This window comes from Antennarius striatus, chromosome 16 (assembly GCF_040054535.1).
Source record: "Antennarius striatus isolate MH-2024 chromosome 16, ASM4005453v1, whole genome shotgun sequence".
Lineage (NCBI taxonomy): Eukaryota > Metazoa > Chordata > Actinopteri > Lophiiformes > Antennariidae > Antennarius > Antennarius striatus.
Window position 1 is genome coordinate 14,887,958 of NC_090791.1, and position 26,396 is coordinate 14,914,353.

Sequence of the window (26,396 nt, forward strand, 5' to 3'; positions counted from 1 at the left end):
CAAGCATTCACAGATCTCTTATTATTCCATATGAATATTTCATGTGCGTTTGTTTCAATCATTCTAATCTCATTCCCACTGCAGAGCCGAGCGGAGACAGAAAACAGAAAAGGGTACGGGATAAGGGAGGGAGGAGGGGGGTGATGGAGAGAGGGAGATGACGGGGGGGGGAGGCTAGAAACAAGAGAGATGAGAGAGGGGGATAAGATGGCGGAGAGACGAGGCAGCGGAGCGGAATGCGGACGAGAGGAGAGAGTGAGTGCTGAGATTGCTCTCTTAGACTGGGACCGATTGTAATCTACACGCCTCCCCAACTATTCTATTAAGACTGCTGTTAAGAAACCATCAAGAAAAGAATTTGTCTCAGCACTTCTGTTAATCTGGTTAGCCCATTTCATAAACTAATAACTGAGTCGCCTGCATATGGATTCTGTAAAACACAAGGAAACACGAGGGCAACTTCTCAGGTGTTCGGGTTAGGGTTAGGGTAGGGATAGAATTAGGGTAGAATTAGAGCTACAGTTAGGGTTATGGTAAGATTAGGGTTAAGGTTGGGGTAGGATTAGAGTAGGGTTAGAGTTAGGTTTATGGTAGGATTAGGGTTAGGGTTGGGGTAGGATTAGGGCAGGTTAGAGTTAGCGTTATGGTAGGATTAGGGTTAGAATTGGGGTTATGGTAGGATTAGGGTTATGATATGGTTAGAGTTAGGGTAGAGTTAGAGTTAGGGTTAGTGGTAGAGTTTGGGTTAGGTTAGGGTTATGGTCTGGTTAGAGTTAAAGTAGGATTAGGGTTAGAGTTATGGTAGGATTAGGATTAAGGTTGGGGTAGGATTAGGGTAGGGTTAAAGTTAGGGTTATTATAGGATTAGGGTTAGAGTTGGGGTTATGGTAGGATTAGGGTTATATTATGGTTAGCGTTAGGGCAGAGTTAGAGTTAGGGTTTGTGGTAGAGTTTGGGTTAGGGCAGGGCTGGGGTTATGGTTAGAGTCAGGGTTAGGGCAACACTTGGTACGGGCTGCTGACCGTTGCGACTGTACTGTTTAATAGTGGAGGCTGAGAGCTGGATGGTGCTGTCGCTGGTGTCGCTGGGTGGGAAGGACAAGTCCTGCAGGTCCATCTCTGTGTTGAGGACGTGCACCTCCAGATCTGATGGAGGGAACACACAATTATGAAGCTTTCTGAGCTACTAATTTAAAAAATAAAAAAATAAAAAAGGAGAGTTAAAATTTCAGTAATCTTTGGTCCCAACTGTGAATCATCACTCATCTATCATAGCTAACTATCGTTAATATGATTTTCTTACCAATGCTGGGCTCACTGTCAACAAATCGAGTCCCATACATATTGTTGGCCAGCAGGAAAGCGCCTTTTTCCAGCACATCCAGCAGCATGGTGGCAGTGTGGGCCTGCTCCGTGTTGTTCATGTCCTGCCACGACTCCAGGGCCTCAGGACGCAGCAGATTGTCTACTGTCCGGACCACCGCCTGGCACAAGCAGCAGGGGCAGCATTCATTAGAATATACTGCTATTAGTAGCATGCCTCACAACCAGGTGCCAAAAACCCAGAACACAGTAAATATTCAAATAAATATCAATGAAACTCAACTTGAGTTTTTTAAAGAAGTTTTCTAAAATCCTCTCATATCATTGATTCATTTACAACTTTAACAGCTATTTCTCAGCTCACTAGGATCTCCCTTTTAATTTGCAGCGCTTACGGAGGAGACATTAGAAAAAGTTACTAATGGGTAAGTAATCATGAAGTAAAGAATTCAGAATGATATTCCACTGCACATGAGGGCACACAAGATAAGAGATTCATTATAGGACACTAATTATTATTCATTGGTGCCTTTTAGTACACAGTTCAGAGTAAATCTGGGACAATTCATTAGAATGTGCTCCAAGTGCAGATTCACAGATATCCATCACTAATCATCAGACTCTGGTTCATGGACAGAGTATCTCGCAGTCCGTTCTATTAGCCGTTAATTAGTAATTTTGCCGATTAATAGTTATGTTGTTAATTTCTCAACATTACTCTTTTTTTTAACAAAAGCACTGAGTGTAAATGCATTAGTTGACCACCTCAATATCAATACTGTTTCATTATAATTTCCAAAAGAGTCAACATTCCTCTTCACTACATTTATTGCTGTGCTATGTCAGACATATCACCATTCTATTTCACACTTACAATTCATTTAATGGCAATTTTTATGGTTATATCAGCCACTCAATTTATTGGAGCAGCCTGCTTGATGAATCATGTAATTCTCCTGCGTGGTCTTCTCAAAATGAAGGATTGACTGCTGTGTGGAATAAAAAGCATTGCTGTTAACTAAATGGATTTTGCCTCAGAATGCAATTGGCTACTGAAGAGCAAAGTGGACGGTGTGTATGGTTTATTACTTGAATGTAGGGTTGTGGAGAAGCAAACTTGCAGGAAGTAAAAATTAAGGTCAGTTATTTTCTATACAACAGTCTTTACATTCATCTTCCATCAGGGGAGATCAGGGATATGGTGTCAGACTATAGTATCCTGCAGACAGGTCAAGACACAAAAGGCTGCTGCAGAGTGCCGCGTTTCATCTTTACAGAGAAGCATACGCAAGGCCTTTTCATGATATTACATTACAGCTTTCTCAGAACTAGAGATATTGCACAAATATTGAAGAGGCACAGAAGGGTATAGTAGCACAAATTGTTGCCTTTTATACCATTGTCAGATTACATTTTCTCCGAGTCACAGATATTCTAACATATTGTGGAGCACAATGAAGCCACGGCCAATAATATACAGCCAGGCATAGTCCGACAACACTACGATTATGTCAAAGACAGATGATTCACGCATTAACTGAACCCCTATTTCAAAGATACGCACACCAAGAGACATAGAAAAACTGCAAATCATCTCTCCCCGCTCCAGGAAACACTACCCGTACATTTAAATACTATACATGTTGTCTACCAGGAGTTATTCCAAAAGTTACTCATACTGCTCTTCAGTACAAAATAGAATAGCAATGATTCTAAAGGCAATATAAATCATAATACAGAACACTGAGCAAAAGGAATATCATCCACAAACCTTGTCTGCTCAAGGATTTATCTCCCCTCAGTTATTCTAAGGCATAGAGCAGACCTACTCCACAGGCATGTAAAACAGGCAGACAAAAGCAAAAAGCTACCTGGATGTAGGCTCGACAGGTCCGCTCTCGCCTCTGGAGCTGGAAGGCAAAAAAAAAGAAAAAGAAAAAAAGAAGAAACAAAGCAAAGGAATTAAACAGCTAAACAAAAAAACCCTGTAAATTAAAAACTCACTCATCCTTGCATGAGCACTAGGGGGCTAAATTTGCATTAGCTTTATTGTGCTTTTCTAATGCCTGAATTAAACTTCGACATTGCTGTGTGTATACTTAAGAGTTTGTTTACGCCTTCTTCTACCTTGTTGTAGTTTCTTGCGGCTGACTCCTTATTCCCGGGCCTCAGGGCCTGCAGCTGGGCATCCAGGATGTCCAGCAGTTGCTCGATCAGTCGCACGGATGAGCTGACATCTCCAGCCTGGATGCGACCTCGAGTGTGGTTCATCAGCTCTCCAGCGATGTTGGCAGCGTTCTCGCCGCTCTTAATCTGCGCACGAACGCACACAAACGATGGTGTAAGGACAATAAAACAGATCTGCCTCAATTAGCTGAGGCACATTTCAAATGTTTGGAAAACCCCAACCGTTAAACATTTACACGCAGACTGAAATGACCAGAAAACCTCATGTGTTGAGTTTGTCTCAATAAAAACACAAAGCTCTGTTTGCGTGCTATTTGTTTAGTAATGAAAAAAAACTTCATTATCAGCCCCTCTTGCTGCATTGTTAACAAAGATAGCTCTTGTAGAACACATTGTGAGGTTTCTATTCTCCTAGCTGCAATTGCAAATCACGCCCTTAGCAGCCACTTTGCAAATGCAATTGATTTTTGCCAAAAGGAGAACGTATAATGGATTCTTCCACTGATGTAATGTTCCAACATGATGCTCCTCTCCCTTCCAGGCACATGCATACGGTTCAAAAAAGCTGGTCGAGGGTATGCATTGATAAATATTCAGGGTTTTTTCCTGCAGAAACATTGCCATGTAAACCAGTTTACTTTTGATTTGCATTATCTGAACTTTTCCGAAAGCTGTTGACAAAATTGGACATTGTTCTCACTATTTTTGGATGCATTGTAATGGAGTAGAGCAATATGAGCAGGATTGATCTAAATTAAAATCATGATGCATCATCTAGAGACCAAGATGTCCAGCTACTGAAGAGGTATGATGAGGTATATAATGTACAATGGAGAAATTGAAAGCAACAGAGCGGTTTGCTAGCTGAGAGGCCTTGAGCTGGATTTTTAAAAAATAATTTAACCTAGCTGTAATTAAAGTATATTAGGGAAAAAAGAAAGTTAATTAAGTATCAAAAGCAGATGTGTTGTAATGGAGGGCTGGCTAGAATGATTCTGTATTTTAATTAGGCCAGCCTTGAGATATGTTAATATGTGGAGGTGGACAGGGAGGCTGGTGGGAGCAGTGGGGCAGAAGGAGGCAACGGACCCACGGCCATGGGTCCAGCTCCAGGCCTCACCTTCTGGGCCACCTGGTTGACCCAAGGGGAGGTGCAGTTACTCAGGTCAGGACCTCTTGGGTTCCACATGACCTGCTCCGCCAAGCACTGGAACGAAGCAATGCCTGGAGACAAGAGGAAGGAGAAGAAACAGAGGACAGGGAGGTAATGGAGAGATAATAAGCATTAGGTGCCTGCAATTAAGGAGGAGAGAGCGGAGGAGAGAGAGGACTAGAGAAAAAAAAGGGAGATTCATTTTTATAACTTGAGAAAAATTGGATGAAATGAATTTTAAAAATGTGGAAGACTAAGTGTTTGAAGATAAGATGGTGAAAAGGGGGGGAGGGGTAAAGTGGAGAAAATGTGGGGTGTAATGATTTAAAAGGTAGATCTGCATATACTCTACACACACACACACACACACACACACACACACACACACACACACACACACACACACACACACACACGGAAGACATTAGATATGACTCCTCATTATCAAACAAAAACACTTGAAGGGAATGACCTTCCTCCAATCCTCATTTCATGTTAGATTTTTTATTTTTTTGGTTTAGTTACGAGGCTGCAGAGAAAGGACACTGCATTGAAATAAAACCAAAGAGGGGGCCTATCTGCTGCTGCCAACACAAATAACCAATGTCAAATCACAAAGACAAAGCAGAGAAGCGAAACCATGGTGGGAGAGAATGAGCGATAAAGGCAGAACAGAGGAGCAGAGAGGACAGAGACAATGCAGCGCTGTTTCACAGTTGTAGAGGGATCAGAGCAGATGTGGCGTTACATTTCATACCCCCTTTCTACCTCTCTGACAGAGTTTTTCTCATCCCTCCCGCTTCTCTCCATACCCTCCTTCATCGACCACAGATTGGGTCTGAGAGCTCTGCCAAGATGCAGCCGTTAAACTAGCTGCTAAATTAATGTTACTGCTATTTCTGCAGACGACCTAGAGAACCCGTGAAAGGCACTGGAGAGGAAGATGGAGGGATTGTCTCTTGCCTCCGACTAAATATAGCTTTTTGATGCCTGATGTTTAGATGTATAGAAACTAACATGAAAAGAGGTGAAGTCTGTGTTGTCTTGCCTCTCATTTCATTATTTGCTACTTTCAATCAGCTCTGCTTTCTGCAGGCGATGAGCTTTCATTTGTGGTGGACAGGCTTTCATCTGCAAGTCCTAAGGGACGGTGTGCTGGTGGGAACATCGCAGGCACAAAACAAGAGTGGAAAAATACAAGCGGGAGAGCACAAACATGCTGATCATCTCCTCATGCAAACATGCAAACACATGCATGGAGGATGTAATGTGTAAGTAAGTACGCTTTAACACAAAACACCCATTTGCTTGTTATATGAAGAGTAAAAAATGCGTGCAGGTCCTCACCGAGAGATCCTTTGGGACATGGGCGCTCTACTGTTTCTCCTCTCTGCGTGGTGGGCCACTGAACACCACGGACCAGCTTCGCCTCGCAGATGTGGGAGTCCGGACCTTCAGGGGGGCGGGGCGGCCGGCGAGTGACAGGCACGGTGGCTGTTATCGGCCGCAGATCAGGATGCTTGTTAATAGAGCCTATTGGGCGTGAGGTGGGGGCCAGAGGGCGAGCGGTAGAGGGGCTGGCGCTGGATGTAAAGGGCCTGGCTGGCAGAGTAGTGGTCACTTGGGTGGTCGTCAGAGGACCTGAAGTAACCAAGGATTAACACAGAAAAAGGAAAGAGGAGAGACTCACAGTGAGCGAGAGATAAAAAGAAAGTTACAAAAGGGTGGAGAGGATTTGTAAGAGAGCAGCAGAACCCAGCAGGAAAAGCAAAAGGCAAAAAAAAAAAATAGAGATACATCAAGAGAGAAAAGGACACATCCATGTGAACGTAGGATGTCTCTCAGAAGTTCAAAAGTTAGCCTGATAATAATTGGGGTGACAAATACTTTTTTGAGTCTCTCAAAGCCTGCTCCCATGAGAGATTAGGAAAGGCAAGGGGAAGAGATGGAGAAAAAGGCCTCGTCACAAGTTGGGGGGAATGAATAATTGATCAAATGTATCAGAGAAGTCACCATCACTAACAACCAAACCTAATGCAAGGATAAAAGCAACAAATCACAAGTACAAAATCACAACAGATCAAACAGCTCGCGGTTCTTTGAGTGCTGCCGCCCGTGTGTCTGTGCCTCGACTCTCTCTGGACCTAATCTGAGCTTTATGTGGCTCAGATATACAATACATCCAAACCTCCCTCTCATATTGATGCCAAAATGTTGCTTGGTGCTCCCATTTCATCCTTCCCCTTATCATTTCTGGATGACATTTTTATTATTCGTGACACAGATAAGTTGAAATGAGGTACTAAACCAGTCATACCTGACAGGCAGCTCTTTACTCTAACTATGGCTGGGGATGGAAATACAAGGATCTGGTATCTTAGGCCTCAAATGTTAGATAAGAAACACCAAGATTACACACTTGAGATTGGACTGCTTGAATTATGGCAATTTTCATCCAAAGTTACCTTTTACAGGGTTAATAAAAATTAATTTTAGGAACAATATTATCTTTAAAATTGGAGAAACATATCAGAATTTTTTTGATAGTCCATCCCAGAATAAAAAACACATCTCACAATTATAATTTATAGGATCATTGAGGATAATTCTACTCCAGTGCTGCTCCATGCACCTTATATTGTGTATTTTCCATGGGATGAGTCCTTACTTGTTGTGGGATCAGGTGGTCCAAACTCTAGTGCATAGCGCAGCACGTTGTAGTTGTTCCACACATAAAGCTGGTTGTCCCGGGGGTTGTAGTCCACGGAGGAAATGTACTGATAGGGGTTGGGGAAGGGGATGTTGACAGGCTCCTCTCGGGCACGGTTGGTATTGTAGGCATACATCACCAGGTCTCCGCCTGCTTCACTGTCATCGTCCTGGTAGACTGACCGCACTGCGTAAAGGACCCCGCACGCCATGAAGGCGTTGGATGCCATCCTCTTGTCAAAGCTGGTCTCCCAGGTGCCTTCGAAGCGAAGAGTGTAAGGATTCACCTAATGGGAGAAGGGGAAAGGCTGTACTGGGCCAGGTCTTTACATATAAATAATAATTTTGGCCAGTTTCATTTTGGAAATAACTCTTTTAGATTCACCCTTTCAGATATGACAAAAGGAGCACGTCTGCTTGTATTTGATTTCTGTGATTGTTTTTTTTTTTTATCTCTGAATGTGCTGAATATTTAACGTTCTTCTGGCACCTAAATAAATGGAGGGGAGTACAGAGGCAGCTCAGGGTTAATACACCTGCACTTAACCATCTCTTCAGTAACAGAAAGGAGAATTGTTTCAATGTGACTTTCATCATGTTGCTCTTGTTTATTCAGCAGCACTTCTTCACAAAAACGTAAAGCTTCATGGAAACCTGTAAGAGGATTTAATGCAAAGCGGCTTCAGTTTATTTGAAGCAGGGCAAACTAACAGGGACTTTTTTATGATGAACAGTTTGATATGTTTGTATTAGGTTCCAAATAATTGATAAATACAGTTTGTTGATGACTAAAGGATGACATATTATTGTTCACAAAATATCCAATATTTGAAACCAAAAATCAAGCTGTTTACGTGCACATATCCAAAACATGATAAACATTTATTTTAACAGAGAAGATTAGTTTTTGGATATGATTGGATTGAAAATTAGTCCCAAACATTTTAAAGAGATTTTTCTTTGCACAAATCTCAATAGTTCATTCAGATTTAGCATCTGATCTGACTACACAGATGCGATTTTGAGATAATCCACTCTTGCCTTTATAATCTGTATCTCATCTCCTTCTGTGCTGCGCTGCTCTCTCACCTGGCTGACCACCAGTCGCCCGTTGTTGGACTCGGTGGCATAGATCACCCACAGACCGTTCTCATCCACGGCCAGGTCAATGTCTGATTTTCCTCCCCAGCGATAGGGCGAGGTGTCGTGGTAGTTTGCATTTGTGATGATGGCCTCACCACTCTTGATTCGTGTCCTTAAGTCATACTTGACAATGTTCCTTGTGCGTTCTTTGTTGTAAAATACTGCACCATCATACACCACAAACCCTGTTCCATCAACTCTGTTGGGTAACCTGTTAAGGTAGAAGCACAGGGATGAAAGGAGTTGGAGTTGAAGTCAATTCAAATCTACAATGCTATGCTACCATGGCTACTATGCTATCACCATCTACAGTCACATTAAAGGCCAATATATCAATACAGCAGCAGATGATATTGTATCAACCAGCACAGTGGGGGGTGCCCTCACTTGTAGGTGGTGGTGGCTCGGCTCTGTTTGAAGTCTTCCCAGGAAGCGTACTCATACAACATGTCAGTGCGATAGGGGGTCCAGGGCATGACGTACAGGCGGTCCCCAGACTGCAGCGGGTCCTTACACCATGCCCCCGCCTGGTGCTCCGCCTCCTGCAGGGAGCTGGCTGCCTGCACCCGCAGTAGTTTCCCCGGACACACAAAGACTGGCGTAGAGTAGGTGTGTTGGGGCAGAGAGGAAGAGAAGAGGGGAAAAAAGGAAGACACAGAAAATGAAAAGAAAGCATTGCAAAAATGAAAGATGTGGAGATGGGAAGGGAGGGAGAGAGGAAATGGGAAAAAGCATAAGACCATGGAATATAGAACAGAAGAGAAGCATGGAGAGGACAGAAGAAAGATGTGAGTAGATAAAAGTGAGTTAAGAATTGAAAAGTAGACAAAGACGAGGAGGAGAATGGAGGAGATGGGAGAGTGAGGTGGGGTACAATATCAGATATAAAATGAAGGAACATATAAAAGCTCATTTATTCGCAGCTTTGTGGAGGTGTCTGGATATGATAAATGGGTGATTTCTGGCTGCAGCCACGACTTAGATGTAGTCTCTAATCGAATTTATCTTGGCCTACATTTGATTTGATTGTGTATTTTTTTTATTTTAAAGAGCTCCGCTTCTCCGATTTGCTGCCGGGTGGTAACAGAGTAATTGTGGATCTTGTTTTATTAGGCCTCAAATTTGGCTCTCAGTCAAGAATGAAGTCTCCAAGAAAAAGAAGGCAAAAAGATATGAGGCTAGCCAAGCCTCCCCTTCCTCAGCAACAGCCACTGCACTTCACACATCAGTCATGCCACACACACAGACACACAGACAGACAGACAGACAGACAGACAGACAGACAGACAGACAGACAGACAGACAGACACACACACACACACACACTCACACACACGCACGCACGCAAGCACGCACGCACACACACACACAAATGGGAACCCTTGCACAAAATCCATACAAACACACACACACACACAAACACACACAAAGCAAGAGTGCTTTCGACAGGTCGATGTCATCCATTGGGGACTGGTGTAAATTGGCAAAGTGCCCTGGGACCACCAGGTGTGTCAGGTGATCTATGAGGAAAGCTGCTGGTATCCTCACCGCTTTGACTTCACAGGAGTATCAACAACGCAGTGTTGGAGGCACTACAGGCTACAACAGAGTCCCCAGAACTGTTCTGCCAGTTTATATTTGTGTCCCTATGGCTTGCAGGGGCGACAGAAGCGGACACCTGCTGGCCACCTCATGATTGAATGCCTCTCTGAACTAATTGGAGGCTGCGGGGCATTTGGACACATATGACATAGAGCACACTTGGATGCACAGACAGGCAGAAATATTCCATCTATACAACATGAACAACATGTAGGAATGTGGATGTCTATACTGTCACACAGTGACTGTGTTGTGGATCTCGATAAGCTTAGATTACGGTGAATATTGTGCCTGGAGGAGGAGGAGGAGGATCACATTAAACAAATGGGAGAGTTGCCCCGAGCATCTGGAAATCCAGCCTTCTCTTTTGATTGCCTATGGTGTTGCTCTTGATACTGTAGTGGTTGGTGATCTGTGATGTTGGGCCACTTAAAAATTTCCCTTCTCTGTCTGATGGGGTCCAACAAGGATTGAGACTGGCAGCCAAAGAGGAGTCTAATCAACGCTTGAATATATGCGCTCTGAACAACAGACTCATCACAGGAGGCTTGTCAAGCTACATTGGCAAACCAAAATCCTTTTTCAAAAGAAGTGTTTGCTTGGCAAACACCAACTTGGCTGACTGAAATATGCAAGATAATGTAAAGAGAAATATTAAATTTGGCACTTTCAGACAGCTGAACAATTAATTTCTTGACTAATATCCATGGAAACTCACATTTTACAATCAAATGACATCTTTTTCTGTGGAAACACAACAGGAGAGCATTACATGGAGATGGAAGCTGTCCATTCCAAAATGAAGACTGTAAAGGGTGAGGTTTTATCAGAGCAGAAAGATATAGAGGGGGGCTGAAATCTCCCTAAAAGTAGGACACTGCTTTAGAAATACAACGCTACTGTAAATAGAGAAATAAACAGCATGTCGAAAGCAATGCAGAGGCTCTGCATGTAGGTGACCCACAAAAAAAGCCAGGAACACTCTCCCTCAAGGCGAATTAAAGCACAAAAGAACACAAACAAGTCTGCGCTCTACAGCCACCAAAAGGATGACCAACCTCAAAAATAATAGTATAAATGCTAGTAATAAAATCATCTGTTGCCATGGCAGTGAAAATGATAACATAGTTTCGTAAAGGGCAGTCTGCATTTGTAATGCCTCTAGGGAATAATTTGCTTATTGGAGCAATCTTGCATAAAAAAATGACTAAATAAAATAAGATTGTGCTGCACATGATGGACTGATTCAATATGATCAAATTAAAACTACGTACGTTGGATTCCACTGGATGAAATAAAATAGAGATCCTGTATACTCAGTATGGCAAGAAAAGCTTCCAGATGTGATGGTGAAAATGCAGTTGGTTCACGACTGAACCAACTGCATCGCTGATTTATCATGAACAATGTCACTGAGATGAAGCATCGAGGCACACAGCTCTCCAAGTTCCCCAGTTTTTACTGGTACTACCATAAGGTTAATTAAAACATTCAGCAGCTAACAGCTAAGCTACCTAACCTTTGTTTGTTGTGTTTTCTGATAAATATTCCGATGATGCTCGAGCAGTCAGGACTGTCCTTGAATGCTTATGTCTGTAATTATTTTTGTTTTTCCCTTATTAATCATACCAACCAAGTGTTTCTTCTTTCATATATGCCCAGTCTTATTTTTCTAGTGTCACAGTCTGGGTTTGTTGAACTTCTTCTTCTCCTTTCAGCTTTTCCCTTCAGGGGTCACCACAGCGAATCAGTTGCCTCCATCTAACCCTGACTTCTGCATCCTCTTCTCTCACACCAACTACCTTCATGTCCTCTTTCATTACATCCATAAACCTCCTTTTTGGTCTTCCTCTAGGCATCCTGCCTGGCAGTTCAAAACTCAGCATCGTTTGACCAATATATTCACTATCTCTCCTCTGGACATGTTCAAACCATCTCAGTCTGGCCTCTCTGACTTTATCTCCAAAACCTCTAACATGTGCTGTCCCTCTGATGTACTCATTCCTGATCCTATACATCCTGGTCACTCCCAAAGAGAACCTCAGCATCTTCATCTCTGCTACCTCCAGCTCTGCCTAGCTGAAACTCTTCTATCACACATCACACCTGACACTTTCCTCCACCCGTTCCATCCTGCCTGTACACGCTTCTTCACCTCTTTTCCACACTCTCCATTGCTCTGGACTGTTGAGCCTAAGTACTTAAAATCCTCCACCTTCTTGATCTCTTCTCCCTGTAACCTCACTCTTCCACTTGGGTTCCTCTCATTCACACACATGTACTCTGTCTTGCTGCGGCTAACCTTCATTCCTCTCCTTTCCAGGACAAACCTCCACCTCTCTAGCTTCTCCTCCACCTGTTCCCTGCTCTCACTACAGATCACAATGTCATCTGCAAACATCATAGTCCATGGAGATTCCTGTCTAACCTCGTCTGTCAGCCTGTCCATCACCATAGCAACAAGAAGGGGCTCAGAGCTGATCCCTGATGCAGTCCCACCTCCACCTTGAACTCCTCTGTCACACCTACAGCACACCTCACCACTGTCTTACAGTCCTCATACATGTCCTGCACTGCTCTAACATACTTCTCTGCCACTCCAGACTTCCTCATACAATACCACAGTTCCTCTCTGGGCACCCTGTCGTAAGCTTTCTCCAGATCTACAAAAACACAATGCAGCTCCCTCTGGCCTTCTCTGTACTTCTCCATCAACATCCTCAAAGCAAATACTGCATCTGTAGTACTCTTTTTTGGCAAGAAACCTTGCTACCTTTCCACCTGGTCTCCTGGACACACAGTATGTCTACCTTCCTCCTCTGCATCATGTCAACCAACTCTCTACCTTTTCCTGTCATAGTTCCCAACATTCAACGTTCCTACTCTCAGTCCTATACTCTTGGCGTTCCTCTTCTCTCTCTTTGTACGAACACATTTTCCTCCTCTCCTTCTTCGACCAACAGTAGTCCAATTTCCACCGGCACCCTGTAGGTGAACAGCACCGACGGTGGTCGTTGTTAACCCAGGCCTCGACCTATCCGTACTGGAAGTCATAGATTTGATTCCCATGTGTCTGGGTTCGTTGAACGTTTCGGGTATTTTCCCAGCTGGTAAATAGCACAGCGGCACATCTGCAGTGATAGCCTAGTTTTGCTAAACATGCTTTTCTCTCTGCTTTTAGCTCATTCCTGCTGCTGTCATGCACTGTTACACCTCCCCCCTAACACATCGTCTTCATGGGTTCACCTGCTCCAACATTTTATCAGCTTCACAGCAGAGTCATCAGCCACCATCATCACCAGTGTTTGGAATGTAAGCTGTTGGCAGATGTTACCTGATAACAAAATCTCTAATCACTCGAGGCCAGTTTTAATTATCACATATCACATTCTGTAACTAACACTGCTTTGTGCTTTATTCACTTCTCTTTCCTGATTTTTGGGATACTTGGTTTAACTGTGCTTCAGTTTTTTTTTCAATTTCATTTCACTAGCATAGCACAATCACTGAAATGCCCAATTGGATGAGAAGTCTCTGTGATTAATGATCACTAACTTAGTCATGATTGACTGTAATATACAAGTTAAAGTCAGAGAACAGTGCACAACAACCTACAGCATGCAAAACAGTTGGAAACACAATTTAGTTTAATTACATGCCCACCCCTAAAAATACCACTGGATCCTGTTCATTATTGCACCTAACCTTCCAGCCCTGTACTAAATTGGCAGCGGTCTGTATTCCACTGGGCTCATCATCGCAGTAGCAATGTGGCATAAACAGTCATCCTTCGCCTTCCTCCTCCATGCTACTCTGTCTTCTCTCTCCCATATGAATCCAACCGGCTGCCAATCACCAGGCCTTGGTTTATTCTAATGAAATGGTTGCTGGGTGAGGCCAGTGTCAAAGGGGCTCATCGATGGCCTCCAGGCTGTACATGCAAAGACCAAGTAGACGTACACAAACATCCACTTGCACAGCATAAACACACACACACACACACACACACACACACACACACACACACACACACACACACACGCAGGTCAAATAGGAACTGTAGACATGATTCACACCCCACAAAACTTGCCTAGGGGGCTTCATTAACTCTGACCTGCACTCCCCAGCCTTCCCAGCTGCCCTCCTGTTTACTGGCTCTTTCTGCCTCTCCTTTGCTGTGGCTCTTACTCTCTCTCTGTGAAGGGTATTTGCAGCAGAAAGAAGAAGCCAAATCCTATTGTACAGTATCGTAAAATAGGCTTTTATGACCACGGTGTGAATGAGGTATTAGGCATCAAGCATTAAGCATTAGGCATAAATCTTGAGATTAGGCATTATCCAAGTCTGGGTAGAGCAGCTGAAGTAGGAGCCGTCAGGGATTATGTAAAAATTAGATTAATAGATTAATTTCTGCTTGGGTCCGGATGGAAATCTTTCAGTAAGATCACCCCAGTGAAGCCTCAAAGACGACATTTCTTACCCTAAAAACTAACAAAACTTACCTTATCAGAGATTAAACCCCAAGCTGTAGCTATCATAGTCTAGCATGTCAATTACTGCAACACTTATAGGGAAATATTGTTGTAATAATTGACTACTTATCTATATACTGTAATCCCATTCCCAGGCTGAGGTCAGCTGCTACTTGTCAATATGAGGCTGTGGCATAACATGATAAAAGCAGAAGGACTTTTCCAAAAATGACAGCAAATATCTTCCATTATTGTCCTGCAGTAATTTCTGACAGACTGGTAATGCAGCTAAAAGTGAGCACTGACAGCCTGGGGCTAAATTTAGACATTTAATACTGGTTGTTGCCTGAAAGCTGTGTTTAATGTGACAGCATTGCAGTGATAGTTAATGTCCAACTTTGATGATCTGAACACCTCCTGCCAGGGGTTGGTGGTTTTTTCTAAAGTGGTGTGTTCATGGTATTTTTTTCATCTTCACTGGATCTGAAGGCTCTAGTGGCCCAAGCCTTTATTTGGTACACAGTAATGGCAGTGCTCTCAGGACTGACTGCTGAGAGCATGCTGTTCTAATTGAATCCCACACCTGTTACTGGAAGGTGCAGCATGCAGGCAGCAGGGGGCAGCGTAGAGCACGACATGGCACCCAGGCTGGACATTTAACAGGCTTAAAGAGTTAGCATGTGTGCTTGAGTGGGTAGGGAGTCTCTTGATGGTATGTTGATGTGCAGTCATCAGCCCATTAGTGTGTGTAGCTGTGTCTTAAATGTGTTTGTATGTTCTGTGTGTGTGGGTATGTTTGTGTGTGTGTGTGTGTGTGTGTGTGTGTGTGTGTGTGTGTGTGTGTGTGTGTGTGTGTGTGTGTGCGTGTGCGTGTGCGTGTGCGTGTGTGCTCTCACGCATGAAGGCATGCATGTATGCAGTTCAGATAGAAACAAAGAGAGGTAAGAGAGTGGAAGAAGGATCGAAGAAGGATGCAAGCATGTTCTGTGTGTGCAAACTAGAGGAGTGGAGTAAGAGAGCATATAGGTTATTTCCTGTGAAATGAGAATTAGGAGGGAGTTATTCTGCTAAGGAGTGACATACTGACAGAGAAGAAGTAGAGAGAAATAACGAAAGAGAAGGAAGGGGGGTCCCATTGTGTTTCCGCTTCCTTTCAGATGACAAGGGGATCAAGTCATGGGAGTAAAAACACAACACAGAGCAAAGAGCCATGCACAGACATATACATGTGGACATACACCCTTAGGACACACAGAAACTCTCACACAACGCACACCAGTACACACTGTCCAGACAGTTGAAGAGGCGGGCGTCAAACTGGCAGTTTTATCAACCCAAACATTTGCCCGAGAGAATATCCTTCACTGAGACCAAAAACTGGCAAGGGCCACAGATAGCGTTCGTTGGAAGCAAAGTCTTATCAGCCTTTGAATGGAGTTGACACTGAGTGACAGAAGTTTGTCAGGACATGGCTGCAGAGGCTACAGGTTGCTGATACAGCCCTCAAAAGAGAAGCATATCCTATAGTGACTGACTGTCACTTGAGCTGTGGGGTAACATCAAGTCTGCATGGCTGTTATATCAGCCTAGCTTAGCCTGACACGGCTCTTCATGTCCCTCTGTCCTACTTTCTGCTCTGAATCAGGCCAAGAAGCTCCTGACACCAGAATGAGTGATTTCTATTCGTGACCACCCGCATCACTCAGTCATCTCTGTTCTGTGGCTCTAGCATTGCATGTCTTCTGCATGTATGCAGTCAATCCCCACACTGTTCCCTATCTGCTACTGAATAGTGTGTCTGCACTGCCTTGGTCACATGACTCTGCTTGTGTGTGGTGGGTCATTCCTAATGAGGTGATGTTGCCTGACTCGTCGTCTCTATAGCGACCGCTCTCCCTCTTTCTCCATTTGCAGCCATTTTTTTGTGTTATCCTGTCACACAATGCAATAGTTTCTCCCACTGTCTCTCTCTTTTTCAAATCACAAGCACAGAATGATTTATGTAATTGAGGGTTCTGTCCTTGTATGTTTTATCCATCCTGTCCTTCATGTAAAAACCAGGATTTCTCACAGCAGACTAAAACTGCATTATTTTTGAGCCTCTTTTCCTTTAGAGGCCAACAGACTGAAGGTGGCAGAAATGTATCAGACACTTGCTTGGTCCAGTTAGCAGTGATAAAGGAAATGCTGAAGTGATGTGGGTAGTGTGCATTGTAAGAGTGTCAAAAGGGTGAGAAAAGGGACGAGAAACGATGGGAGGATGGAGAGGCATCTGACATGGTCTTAAAATAGCCTAACAGAAGGTAGTTTGACAATCATTGAACAGGATCTTCTGCATGTGACATCATCATATACGGTGCACGTCATCCCAATCGAAATCTGTCAATTAGCTGATGAGTCAGTGGGTATTAATTTGACAGAGGCAAGACACAGGTCTGGAATTTTAATTCAGCCATAAACAAAGAAAGGAATTGTGTTTAGCAGCAGTGAAGGGATGGATAAAGGTGGGGAAGAGCAGGTTTGCAGACAGTGGGAAGGGATTTTTGTCTTCGTAAGTGGGAGGAAGATTACTAAATTTAAAAAAAAGCAATTGGATGAGATGGAAGCTGGAGGAAGAGGATGGTCTGTTGCTTGCTATTCCACTACAAGATAGGGAGAGTGAACGGCTGGTTGTGGTGGGAGAAATATGTGAGACAATGATCCACGTTAATGAAGGGCCATTGACACAATGACAGATAAAAGGGGTCCATAAACCAGTTAATGGCAATCTCTATATGGGCTAATTCCTCCAACATATAGATCCAACCATGGGGCCACAAAGAGAAATGTCTGAAGCTGAGACGGGTGTGAGTAGGGGGGCTCGGAGAGGGCTGAGGAGGGTGAGGACCAGAGTGAGTTAAGGCTCGTTGGGGAGCTGGCACTGATGACCATTACTCTCACTGTGACCTTGGCTATGGGTCAGGTCTCCTTAAGGAGCCTGTGATTGAGGTGCCGTTCTACACTGATTGCAGCTCTTTGAGAGTCCTTGGGGCAAGGTGTCTGCTGTATCAGAGCAGCCATTACAAGACGCTGGAGCACTCCATACAACGAATACACCTCCTACACCCATCCTCTCCTCTCTCCTCCCCTTCCGGGTGCCTAACCAAACATTCAGTACATGAAATCAGTAGAGATTGACTGATGTGTACGGAGTTTAGGGGACACAAGGTCACAGTGCGTGTGCAGTAAAGAAAGCAGAGGTGCCGCAAGTGGAAACAGAGACGGGGAGAAGAAGAGAAGGTAGAGGAGTGTGAGAGATGTTTGAAAGAGCCTTCAGCCGCTCATGATGGCATGTTTCGATCTGAGAGATAAACTAAGCAGAAATAGAGAACAAGAGAACGACAGGATGAGAAACCCAAAATGAGAAAAACAATCACTGACAAGCCTAAGTAGGGGACAGAAAATGAGTTCAATGGAAGCCTGATTAATTGAAAAAAGCAAGAAAGACAGAATGACAGAAGGACACTGAAGCACCTGAAAATGGGATACCATAAATTGATATTGACAGCAACTATGGCCAGTTAATGTCTTCTTGACATGATGTTTTGCTTTGGGTTTAGAGCGACAACAATCTTTGAATTGATCCAGAGCAACTAAAAAAAGAAGGTCACAGATACAGTATGGAGAACAGGAGGAGCTGGGTGATGTTAAGAGAAAGGTGGATTGTTTTTCTTAGATCTAGAGGGACAAATAAATCACAGTAGTGAAATGAGTAGAAAGGTACTTGAGAGATGCAATGAAACTCGTCGGGTGTGTGTTCAGAGGACAAGAGTTTGAAAAGGATGGCAAGAGAGGAGAAATCTGCATGACATGATGCGACAGCATGTCGTCTGTAAGTTTAAGACAAGATGAGCAACTGTAAATGAATCTCTCATTTATCTCTCAAAGATACTGGGCTGACCCTCCATTGTGTGTGTGTGTGTGTGTGTGTGTGTGTGTGTGTGTGTGTGTGTGTGTGTGTGTGTGTGTGTGTGTGTGTGTGTGTGTGTGTGTGTGTGTGTGTGTGTGTGTGTGTGTTCTGTGTGTGTGTGTGTGTGTGTGTGTGTGTGTGTGTGTGTGTGTGTGTGTGTGTGTGTGTGTGTGTGTGTGTGAGACAGAGAGAGAGAAAGCGTGAGTAGGTGAGTGACTGTGTGAATGTGTGCAGGTCAGGCTGGTGTCATCAGAACCAAGGAGGAAATCTAGAAGGACTTTAGAGTTTTGGTTTTAGTTCAAAGAGATACAGACAGAGGAGGGCAGAAGAGGCGATTGGAGATTGAGAAAGAAAAGGGAGGGATATCAACATCAAACATGACCACTACACAAGGTGCTGGGTTAGGAGGGAGTATGGGGGGAGAAAGGGAGACAAGGGAGGAGGAGAAGGGAGGAGGAAGGGGCGAGCTGTGGTTGTTATGTTCATTGTGGTCTTTACCTTTTTGATCCACTTCTATTCAAGCATCGGAAAAGGAGAAAGGAGGAAATAGAGAGATAAAATAGAAAGACAGCAAGGAAGAGAGAGAGAGAGAAAGAGATAGAGTGAGTGAAAGTAAAGAGAACCAAAGAAAAACAGGTGCAGGAAAAAAGAGAAAATCGAGATTAAATAAAATGCTGTCCTTTCTGTCTATCTTTTTAAAGCAAGTTATCTGTCTGTGTTATGGTTGGCTACTCAGAGAAAGGATGGCTCAGATGAAAAATGAGGAGGGGAAAATGGCCTGACCTGGGTTTAAATCCATTTCCATTTCATTTCAGCTTATCAATAATCCCCCAAGAACACAAGTCACCCCAAACCACACACTCTCAACCCCACCTCCACCCATTGTCATATAGTCATATCCCTCTCTCTCTCTCCCTCCCTTCCTCTTCTCCAGGAACCTGTTGGAAAGAGAAACCCAGGGAGATATTTGCATGGCCATCCTCTTCAGCTGTGGAAATAAACAGAGAATGGCAGAGAAAGAAATGGGAGGATGATGGATTAAAGGTGGATGCAAAGTTGTTTTTCTATCTGGGGCTGGCAGTCTTTGCAGGGATCACATTACGACAGTCGTTTGTCAGTCAGGATGCTTGCAACAGAAGCCAGCAAATACACTTAACCCATCGACCGTCCAACCGGCGGGGAGCTGCCGGCTCGCCTAGGTGAGGCTCGCTCATCAAAGGAAAAGAGAACAAAACAAGTGCAAGAAAGGACTTGACAGGGTGGAACCCCTCAGAAACACAAGCAACCAGAATTGGTTAAGGCGAGGGTAGACAAAGGAGAAACGAAAAAAAATGACTAAAGGAAGTCCATGAATCAGTTGGTAACAGGTAAGCCTTGTTTCCCTTGACATCCGTGATGCTGTTTGGTGCCTGTCTAGGGAGGTCCACGAGCAGGAGGAGACTCAAGAAGGATTTCAGCTCCACCTTTCATTACAGCTCTGCCACACGGCTTTCGTCCGTGTTTGCTGAGGCACGAGCGGCTCGTCATGTCTCACAGGAAGGACATGTCAGCAGGCTCATGGCTGGCAGATCCCTGCTGCGAGTGTGATTGTTGTGTGTGTGTCATAGGAAGTCTGCTGTCCCTGGAGAGATCTGTGAAATTGTCAAGACACCTCCACGGTGATGCTGGTAAAAAAGGAGGAGGGGGGGGGGGGGAGAAGACATTCCTAAAAAGAAAAATAGTAAGAAAAATAAAAAGAAAGGGGCTTTAGCTGCGGTCAGGGGAGGGGGGCATGGTATTAAAATGGCAACGCTACAAAAATGAGGTTCGAAAAGATGGGCTGGCGGGTAAAAAATGCCTTATTATTATCAAAGTGCAATCATTAGCTCCAAGGTTATTGAATGTGAACATTCAAGCTAACATATGGTGCTTTTCCACTGAAGCATTGAAGCATCCATTGACAGCACAGTTTGTCTGCTTCAAGTTGCTGTGAAGCTGCAATCCTCAAAAGATGTGATGATAAATACGGCATTATAAATAAACCACTTCCTAAACTAGAGTAAAATGACTTGCATGATCCAGAGTGATGATGTGCAGAGAGAAAGAGAGAGTGAAAGAAAAAGGAAGAACTCCTTCTTAGTTCTGCAGAAAGGGATAAGAAGAATGAGGTAGATAGAAGACTTCTGGTGACTCCATTCTTTTAGCCTGAAAAATAGACACTGAGGGCAGACAACCACAAAATCATCACATGTACTTGAGGACACACATGCACAAACACATAAAAGAGACAAAAACCCATCAACATGTCCTCACAGCGAGGAGGAGGTTAGTTTAAGGCCACCTTGGTTGTTTGTCTGATTCATTCAGCATTTCTCTTTCAAGGCTCTTTTGAGAAATAAGCCACTGCCCTCTCTCCCCTTAATCACTCTGCTCAGCGCTCTCTACAACCCTATCAATTACTCCCACACTAATGAGCACAGCCAAAACACACACACATACACACGCACGCACGCACGCACACGCACACACGCACACACACACACACACACGATGTTGCAGTACTGCAGTACTGCAGGACAATCGCACCTCCTCTGTCTCCTTCACAGTGTTGAGAGATAGTGTGTCCTCATCAGCTTCCAACGTCTTCTTCTCTCTCTGTGTTCGCCTCTTTCGCACGTTACATTTTTCATGGTAAAGCCTCACCTTTCCTAGAGTTTCTTCTCATTCCCCTATCGTTTATGAGTCCCAGGTCTGGTGGCACCTCAGTACATATTAACAGAATTTCAGGTTCAACAAACTGCTTCTTCACCTCCCGTGAAAACTTGTCATATCGCAATGCTGTTATTACTTCTACTGACTCTTCCTCAATAAGCAACCTGTCATTTCCTGTGGCTTTGTGTCAAAAAACTCATAATGAATAGATGGAGCTGAACACATTTGCGAAGTAGAATCAATTTAATAAAGTGAAACAGCGACAGAGCCAGAAAATAAGATAGAAAGCAGAGAAAATGAAGTTAACCTAAAGAGAGGAGCATAATCTCTACTGCACTGTACAGTCTGAGTAGGTGTTTTTAAAGCCAGTCCTTCAGCTACCTGCAGTGTGCATATTAACAATATAAATCATGGCTGATGAAGCTCTGGCATGGCGAGCCGGGATTGCCCAAATAAAGAAAATTAACAGTCAATAATGATGTAGCGCTGTGCCCCCAAGGAGGAGCAGAAACAGGTAAATTTCTCTTGTGGGGTGGATTTACTTTGACTCATTGTGCATCTGTGCAAAGACTGCAGTGGGTATCCAGTGGGTATCCGCTGCAGTAAATACATGCTGCAGCCGCGTCCACGGATCTGTGATGTCTTAATGGAATCCAGCGGGCTACAGAAGGCTGTGACAGTGCAAAATGAGAGTTCAGTTGAGCCGTTTTGTCTTGCTGTTTTCCGGTTGGCAAAAACAATGCTTTGTGGCAGAGAGAGGCCTCGCAGGGGCTTTTTGGCTGGATGAGATATGATTTGACTTGTTGGAGGATATTGTATTTTGCCAAGGCGATCCCGCTCATAGCAACATACACACATGTTCCGGACTCTATTTTTTAAGCTCAGCAGACAGTTGAGTGTTCATCAATTTAGCTGTGGCTGTCACCTTCCTGTTTCAGGTGACTGGTAACATGACACCTGTGTGACACACACACACACACACACACACACACACACACACACAGGGGCCTGTCAGACATAAACGCCACACTCGCTCTTATCATCATGCTGTCCCCCCTTTTTTTCTCTCGATAAGACGAGCGACAAAAATCGGCTTTGGATGATGCCAGAGTGACCGGTATTCACAGCCAGACTCAAACCACGAGGCATTACCAGAGCGATTAGCAGCAGCAAATTCAATTAATTTTGACAAATCTCTGCTGAGGCAGAACTGAAATGAGCGACACGCCCGCTCTCCTTGTAATTAAAGGCGTCCGAGTTGAGTGCCGTGTGGTGCGACAGCGACTGGGTTTTGGGATGAGCAGCTCCAACTCTGAATCTGAATGTGTCAGGTCGTATTTACTCTGTCAAATGAGCATGAATGCGCACAGCAGCCCGCAATATATGCATATGTGTGTGTGTGCACACGCGTATGTGTGTGTGCACGCAGACTTTTCTGTCTTACTGTGATTGGGAGTGAGTGTAACGTGGCAGAGGACAGGGGTAATTGGCTCTTCTTTGTCACTTCAGATAGGCGGCACTTTTCATCATAGAGGGATCAGCTTCCAATTTTCTAAGCCAAACCATACTTCAGTCACAATCAACAAAGTTTTTTTTTTTCCCCCAAACACCAGGAGAAAAAAAATGCAAGTCAGCAGCTATTTAATCATCCTTTTGATTGCTTTGAGGACAGGGAACAAATGCGCTTGTGCAGTCACAGGGAAAAGACAAGGTTGGAACGTATGAGGGGAAAGACGCAGGTACAACTAAGCAATGCAGAGCATGAAACTACGGCAGAGAACTACCAGAGGACTAACAAAGTTGCGTACCTGAGAAGCCAATCTGACCATAGCTAAAGCAAAGTGAAAGACAGGTCGTAGAGGGCAGATGAGACTCAAGGACACTTGTTATTACTCGGAAGGCATTCGGAAAAAAAATATCCCCAGAGAAAAATCCTCAATGGTACAAACTCAGCTAACCTCTTGTTAACTTCAGCTGCAAACTGTCTCAACAAAGTCACCCAAAAGGTAAACTAAGGGCAGAAAGCACTGAGCAGAGCAAGGGTTGAAAGACTGAAAGAGGTGCGTGGATGATTCTTTCTGTCAAAGGTGTACGATTGGTTATTTAAATATCCGCCGGGCCTGTAAAAGAAAAAAACAGAGACAGCAGAAGAGACTGGATATAATGATAAAATTGGTGTGTGGGAGGATGCACAGTGACTAGAAAAGGATGAGCTAAATGAGACTCTAAGTGACGATTTCTAGTGCAGACAGGAGACAGAAGAGAGACAATAAAAAGAAAAGAGAATTAATAGTTAAGAGACATAAATAGAAGTGATAGCAACTGTGGAAATTATAAGTTAAAATGATGGAGAGACCTCAGAGGGCAGAGATGAGAAGAGGAAGAAGAAAACAGCAAAGTGGTTAGTGTCTTGGTGTTGACTCAATCCTGTCGCCACTTCCTCTGTGCCTGAGGAAAAAGCAGAGAGAATCATCCCGCGTCCCAACAAAGATTAATCAACTGCCCCATGTGCTCCTAAAAAACTCACATCTAACAATTTCCCACCACCCTCTGAGGAACTGTCATCCCTTCCTGCCCCCCCAGTTCTGCTGGGGGGGGGGCAGGAGGAAGGGAGCACCACTGTCCCTCCCCTCCGGCCAGATAGTCCTGCACAGTGAGGGGATCAATGCCGAGAGTAATTAAACATGAGAGGGAGGAGAGGAGGCTGAGTGCAGATTTTCACATGAAGAAAGATCAACACAACACGATCCAATCTGTGTGTGTTTGTGTGTGTGTGTGTGTGTGTGTGTGTGTGTGTGTGCGCGCGGTCATTTGACTGTGATGCGTGTGCGGAAATTGTAACTCACAGGGTGAAGCATTTTTTTTCTCATTCACAGGGAATGAGAAAAAGATCAACTGTATGTCTCCCAATCACTAGGATATGTGTGCGCGTGCGTGTGTGTTTGTGTGTCACACCTGTCACGCAGCTTTGAGCAGTGGTGTGAGGAAGTGAGTTGTTACCATAGGGATGTTAAAAAGTGTGGCAGGTCATGTGGTCTAAAATAAACCCTTTGCTGTTTGTGTTAACGTTGCTATTGTGAGGCATGGCACACACACAAAGGCCACCCCCACCCCCACCCCCACCCCCACCTCAAAATCTCACTGAACCCAATTTTAATTTTTATTGGAAATCACAGGGACAGCAAAGGTGTTTGCCACCAGATAAAGGCAGCGGCATGCCCCTTGGTCAATCAGTGTGTGAGTGTGTGAAGGTGTGTGTTACATAGTAGTGGTTGCCAATAAGGGGCTGGACCCACGTTTGCACATGGGTGTGTGTGAAATGCTTATCGAACCCCGTATTTGTGGAGAACCTTTCCTCATGTGAAAATCCCTCTCAGCTACTGGTGCATCACTCTGTCGATAAAAAAAAAGGTTAGTGCTCTGTGTGTGTGTGTGTGTGTGTGTGTGTGTGTGTGTGTGTGTGTGTATGTGTGTGTGTGTGCAGTGGAAGAAAGAGCAAAGAGGCACAGAGCGAGAAATCAGGTGAGGATGACTGTCATGTTTTGTTTTGCTTGTATTGGGGGAAAAAAAGCCAGAGAAAGTGTGCAGATGTCATTTGTCGAGGGATTTTGTGGATTAGAAATAAGGGTAGGTTCAGGTGGGGGTTAAGGGAGGGATGGGGGGAGGTGGTGAATGGGGTGAGGAGAGTGGGTGGTAGGAGGTGGTCTCAGTACTCACTATAGGGGACACACTCATACTGGATCTCCAAATACTTGTAGGTTCCTGGGCAGGGATCTGGAAACACGTCTGATCCCGCCACCACCACACACTGGGTGCGGTTGTTACACCTGCAACACAAGAGAGACAACAGGTGAGGGATGGAGATACACACACACACACACACACACACACACAAAAAGGCCAGGAAGTAAGTGATAACAAAATCACAAGCGCCATTGTAAGAAAGACAAAGAAGAGTGGGCACAAAAAAAATATCTTCAGGCTCCAAAAGATGGAGGGAACGTTAGGGAAGGGAGTAATTTCACACTAGACTAGATCATGTGACAGCTGCACCCGAGGGGAGGTGGGAAACAGAGAGGGAGGGTGGGAAGGGGAGAGCGAATGGGAAAGAAGGGAGGGGAAGGCAGAGACAGAAGGGGGTGTGACGTAAAAAGCTCCTCTCCTGGGGGGTTGTGAGTGGGAACAATTAGAGGTGAGACAACAGAGAGGGACTAACGGGCTACAACAACAGACACACAAAAAACATTAGCATAGACAAAATACCTCAATCTAAACCACGTTGATGTTTTCACAGACACACACACACACACACACACACACACACACACACACACACACAAACACACACACACACACACACACACACACAAATGGGAACCCCACTCATTCTCATTTCCTTTCTCTCACTTCCATTACACGTGTGACGGCCAGCTGGGAGAAGCTTCCATCGGTGAATCTCAACAATCCAAAACACACAACCAGTAAAAAGTTGACCCTGAAGGTGTCTCCAAACTTTTTGATGGATACACATTTAGATGCACACACTCATGTGTGTATATGGTGTGTATGCAGAAACACACACACACATACAACCATCGTACGCATGCACACCTCTCCAGGACATGGCGGTACTGTGAACACTCCAAGGATGCTGACTTCAGTATTTCTCACATGATATCAGCACTCCAGGCAGAAACAGGAAATATTGGACAAATTATGTTGTGAAATAATATCTTGTTTCCTCAGCCAATAATGGGCTTTGGCTCTGTTCAAACACCTACACAAGTGCACAACAGATCAATATTTACCTCTGTGACATTATCTTGAAGGCGTCCGGTAGGTAGCATTGCACATTCTCCATCTGGAAGGGGTCTGCGTCGCAGATCTTGTCATCGGTGCGGCCGTAGTTGGCCGTCTCAATCATGATGACATCACTTCCAGGACAGCGCAACTCGATCGGGTAGCCTTCACACGCCAGCTCGCGGCGCATCAAGCCGAAGGGCATCATTGACCGGCTCAGAGCTGAAGTGGAAAGGGAGAGAGACCGAGGCACAGGTAATGACAATTTAATGAGGCATAATACTTCCAGGAGGCACTTTATTATTTGACCACAAGGTAAATATGATGTGTATCATTTGACAAGACCAGGCAGAATAGAAGTGGTTCTA

At 44.3% G+C, this 26,396-nt stretch overlaps 1 protein-coding gene across 4 annotated transcripts in view; it reads right to left on the minus strand.

The window, feature by feature from the left end:
* adgrl1a (adhesion G protein-coupled receptor L1a) overlaps nucleotides 1–26,396 on the minus strand; it is a 94,086-nt gene that overhangs the window by 11,446 nt on the left and 56,244 nt on the right. For 3 of the 4 annotated variants that reach the window (XM_068336921.1, XM_068336923.1, XM_068336922.1), the window contains 11 exons: nucleotides 26,037–26,250; nucleotides 24,946–25,055; nucleotides 8,902–9,109; nucleotides 8,461–8,725; nucleotides 7,331–7,658; nucleotides 6,010–6,303; nucleotides 4,630–4,733; nucleotides 3,450–3,635; nucleotides 3,194–3,232; nucleotides 1,303–1,483; nucleotides 1,023–1,145 (listed from right to left, as the gene is read on the minus strand). In XM_068336921.1, coding sequence (XP_068193022.1) covers nucleotides 1,023–1,145; nucleotides 1,303–1,483; nucleotides 3,194–3,232; nucleotides 3,450–3,635; nucleotides 4,630–4,733; nucleotides 6,010–6,303; nucleotides 7,331–7,658; nucleotides 8,461–8,725; nucleotides 8,902–9,109; nucleotides 24,946–25,055; nucleotides 26,037–26,250 — 2,052 coding nt within the window. Of the gene's footprint in view, nucleotides 1–1,022; nucleotides 1,146–1,302; nucleotides 1,484–3,193; nucleotides 3,233–3,449; nucleotides 3,636–4,629; nucleotides 4,734–6,009; nucleotides 6,304–7,330; nucleotides 7,659–8,460; nucleotides 8,726–8,901; nucleotides 9,110–19,035; nucleotides 19,121–24,945; nucleotides 25,056–26,036; nucleotides 26,251–26,396 lie in introns of those variants that run through there. The other variant, XM_068336924.1, reaches the window with a different exon arrangement.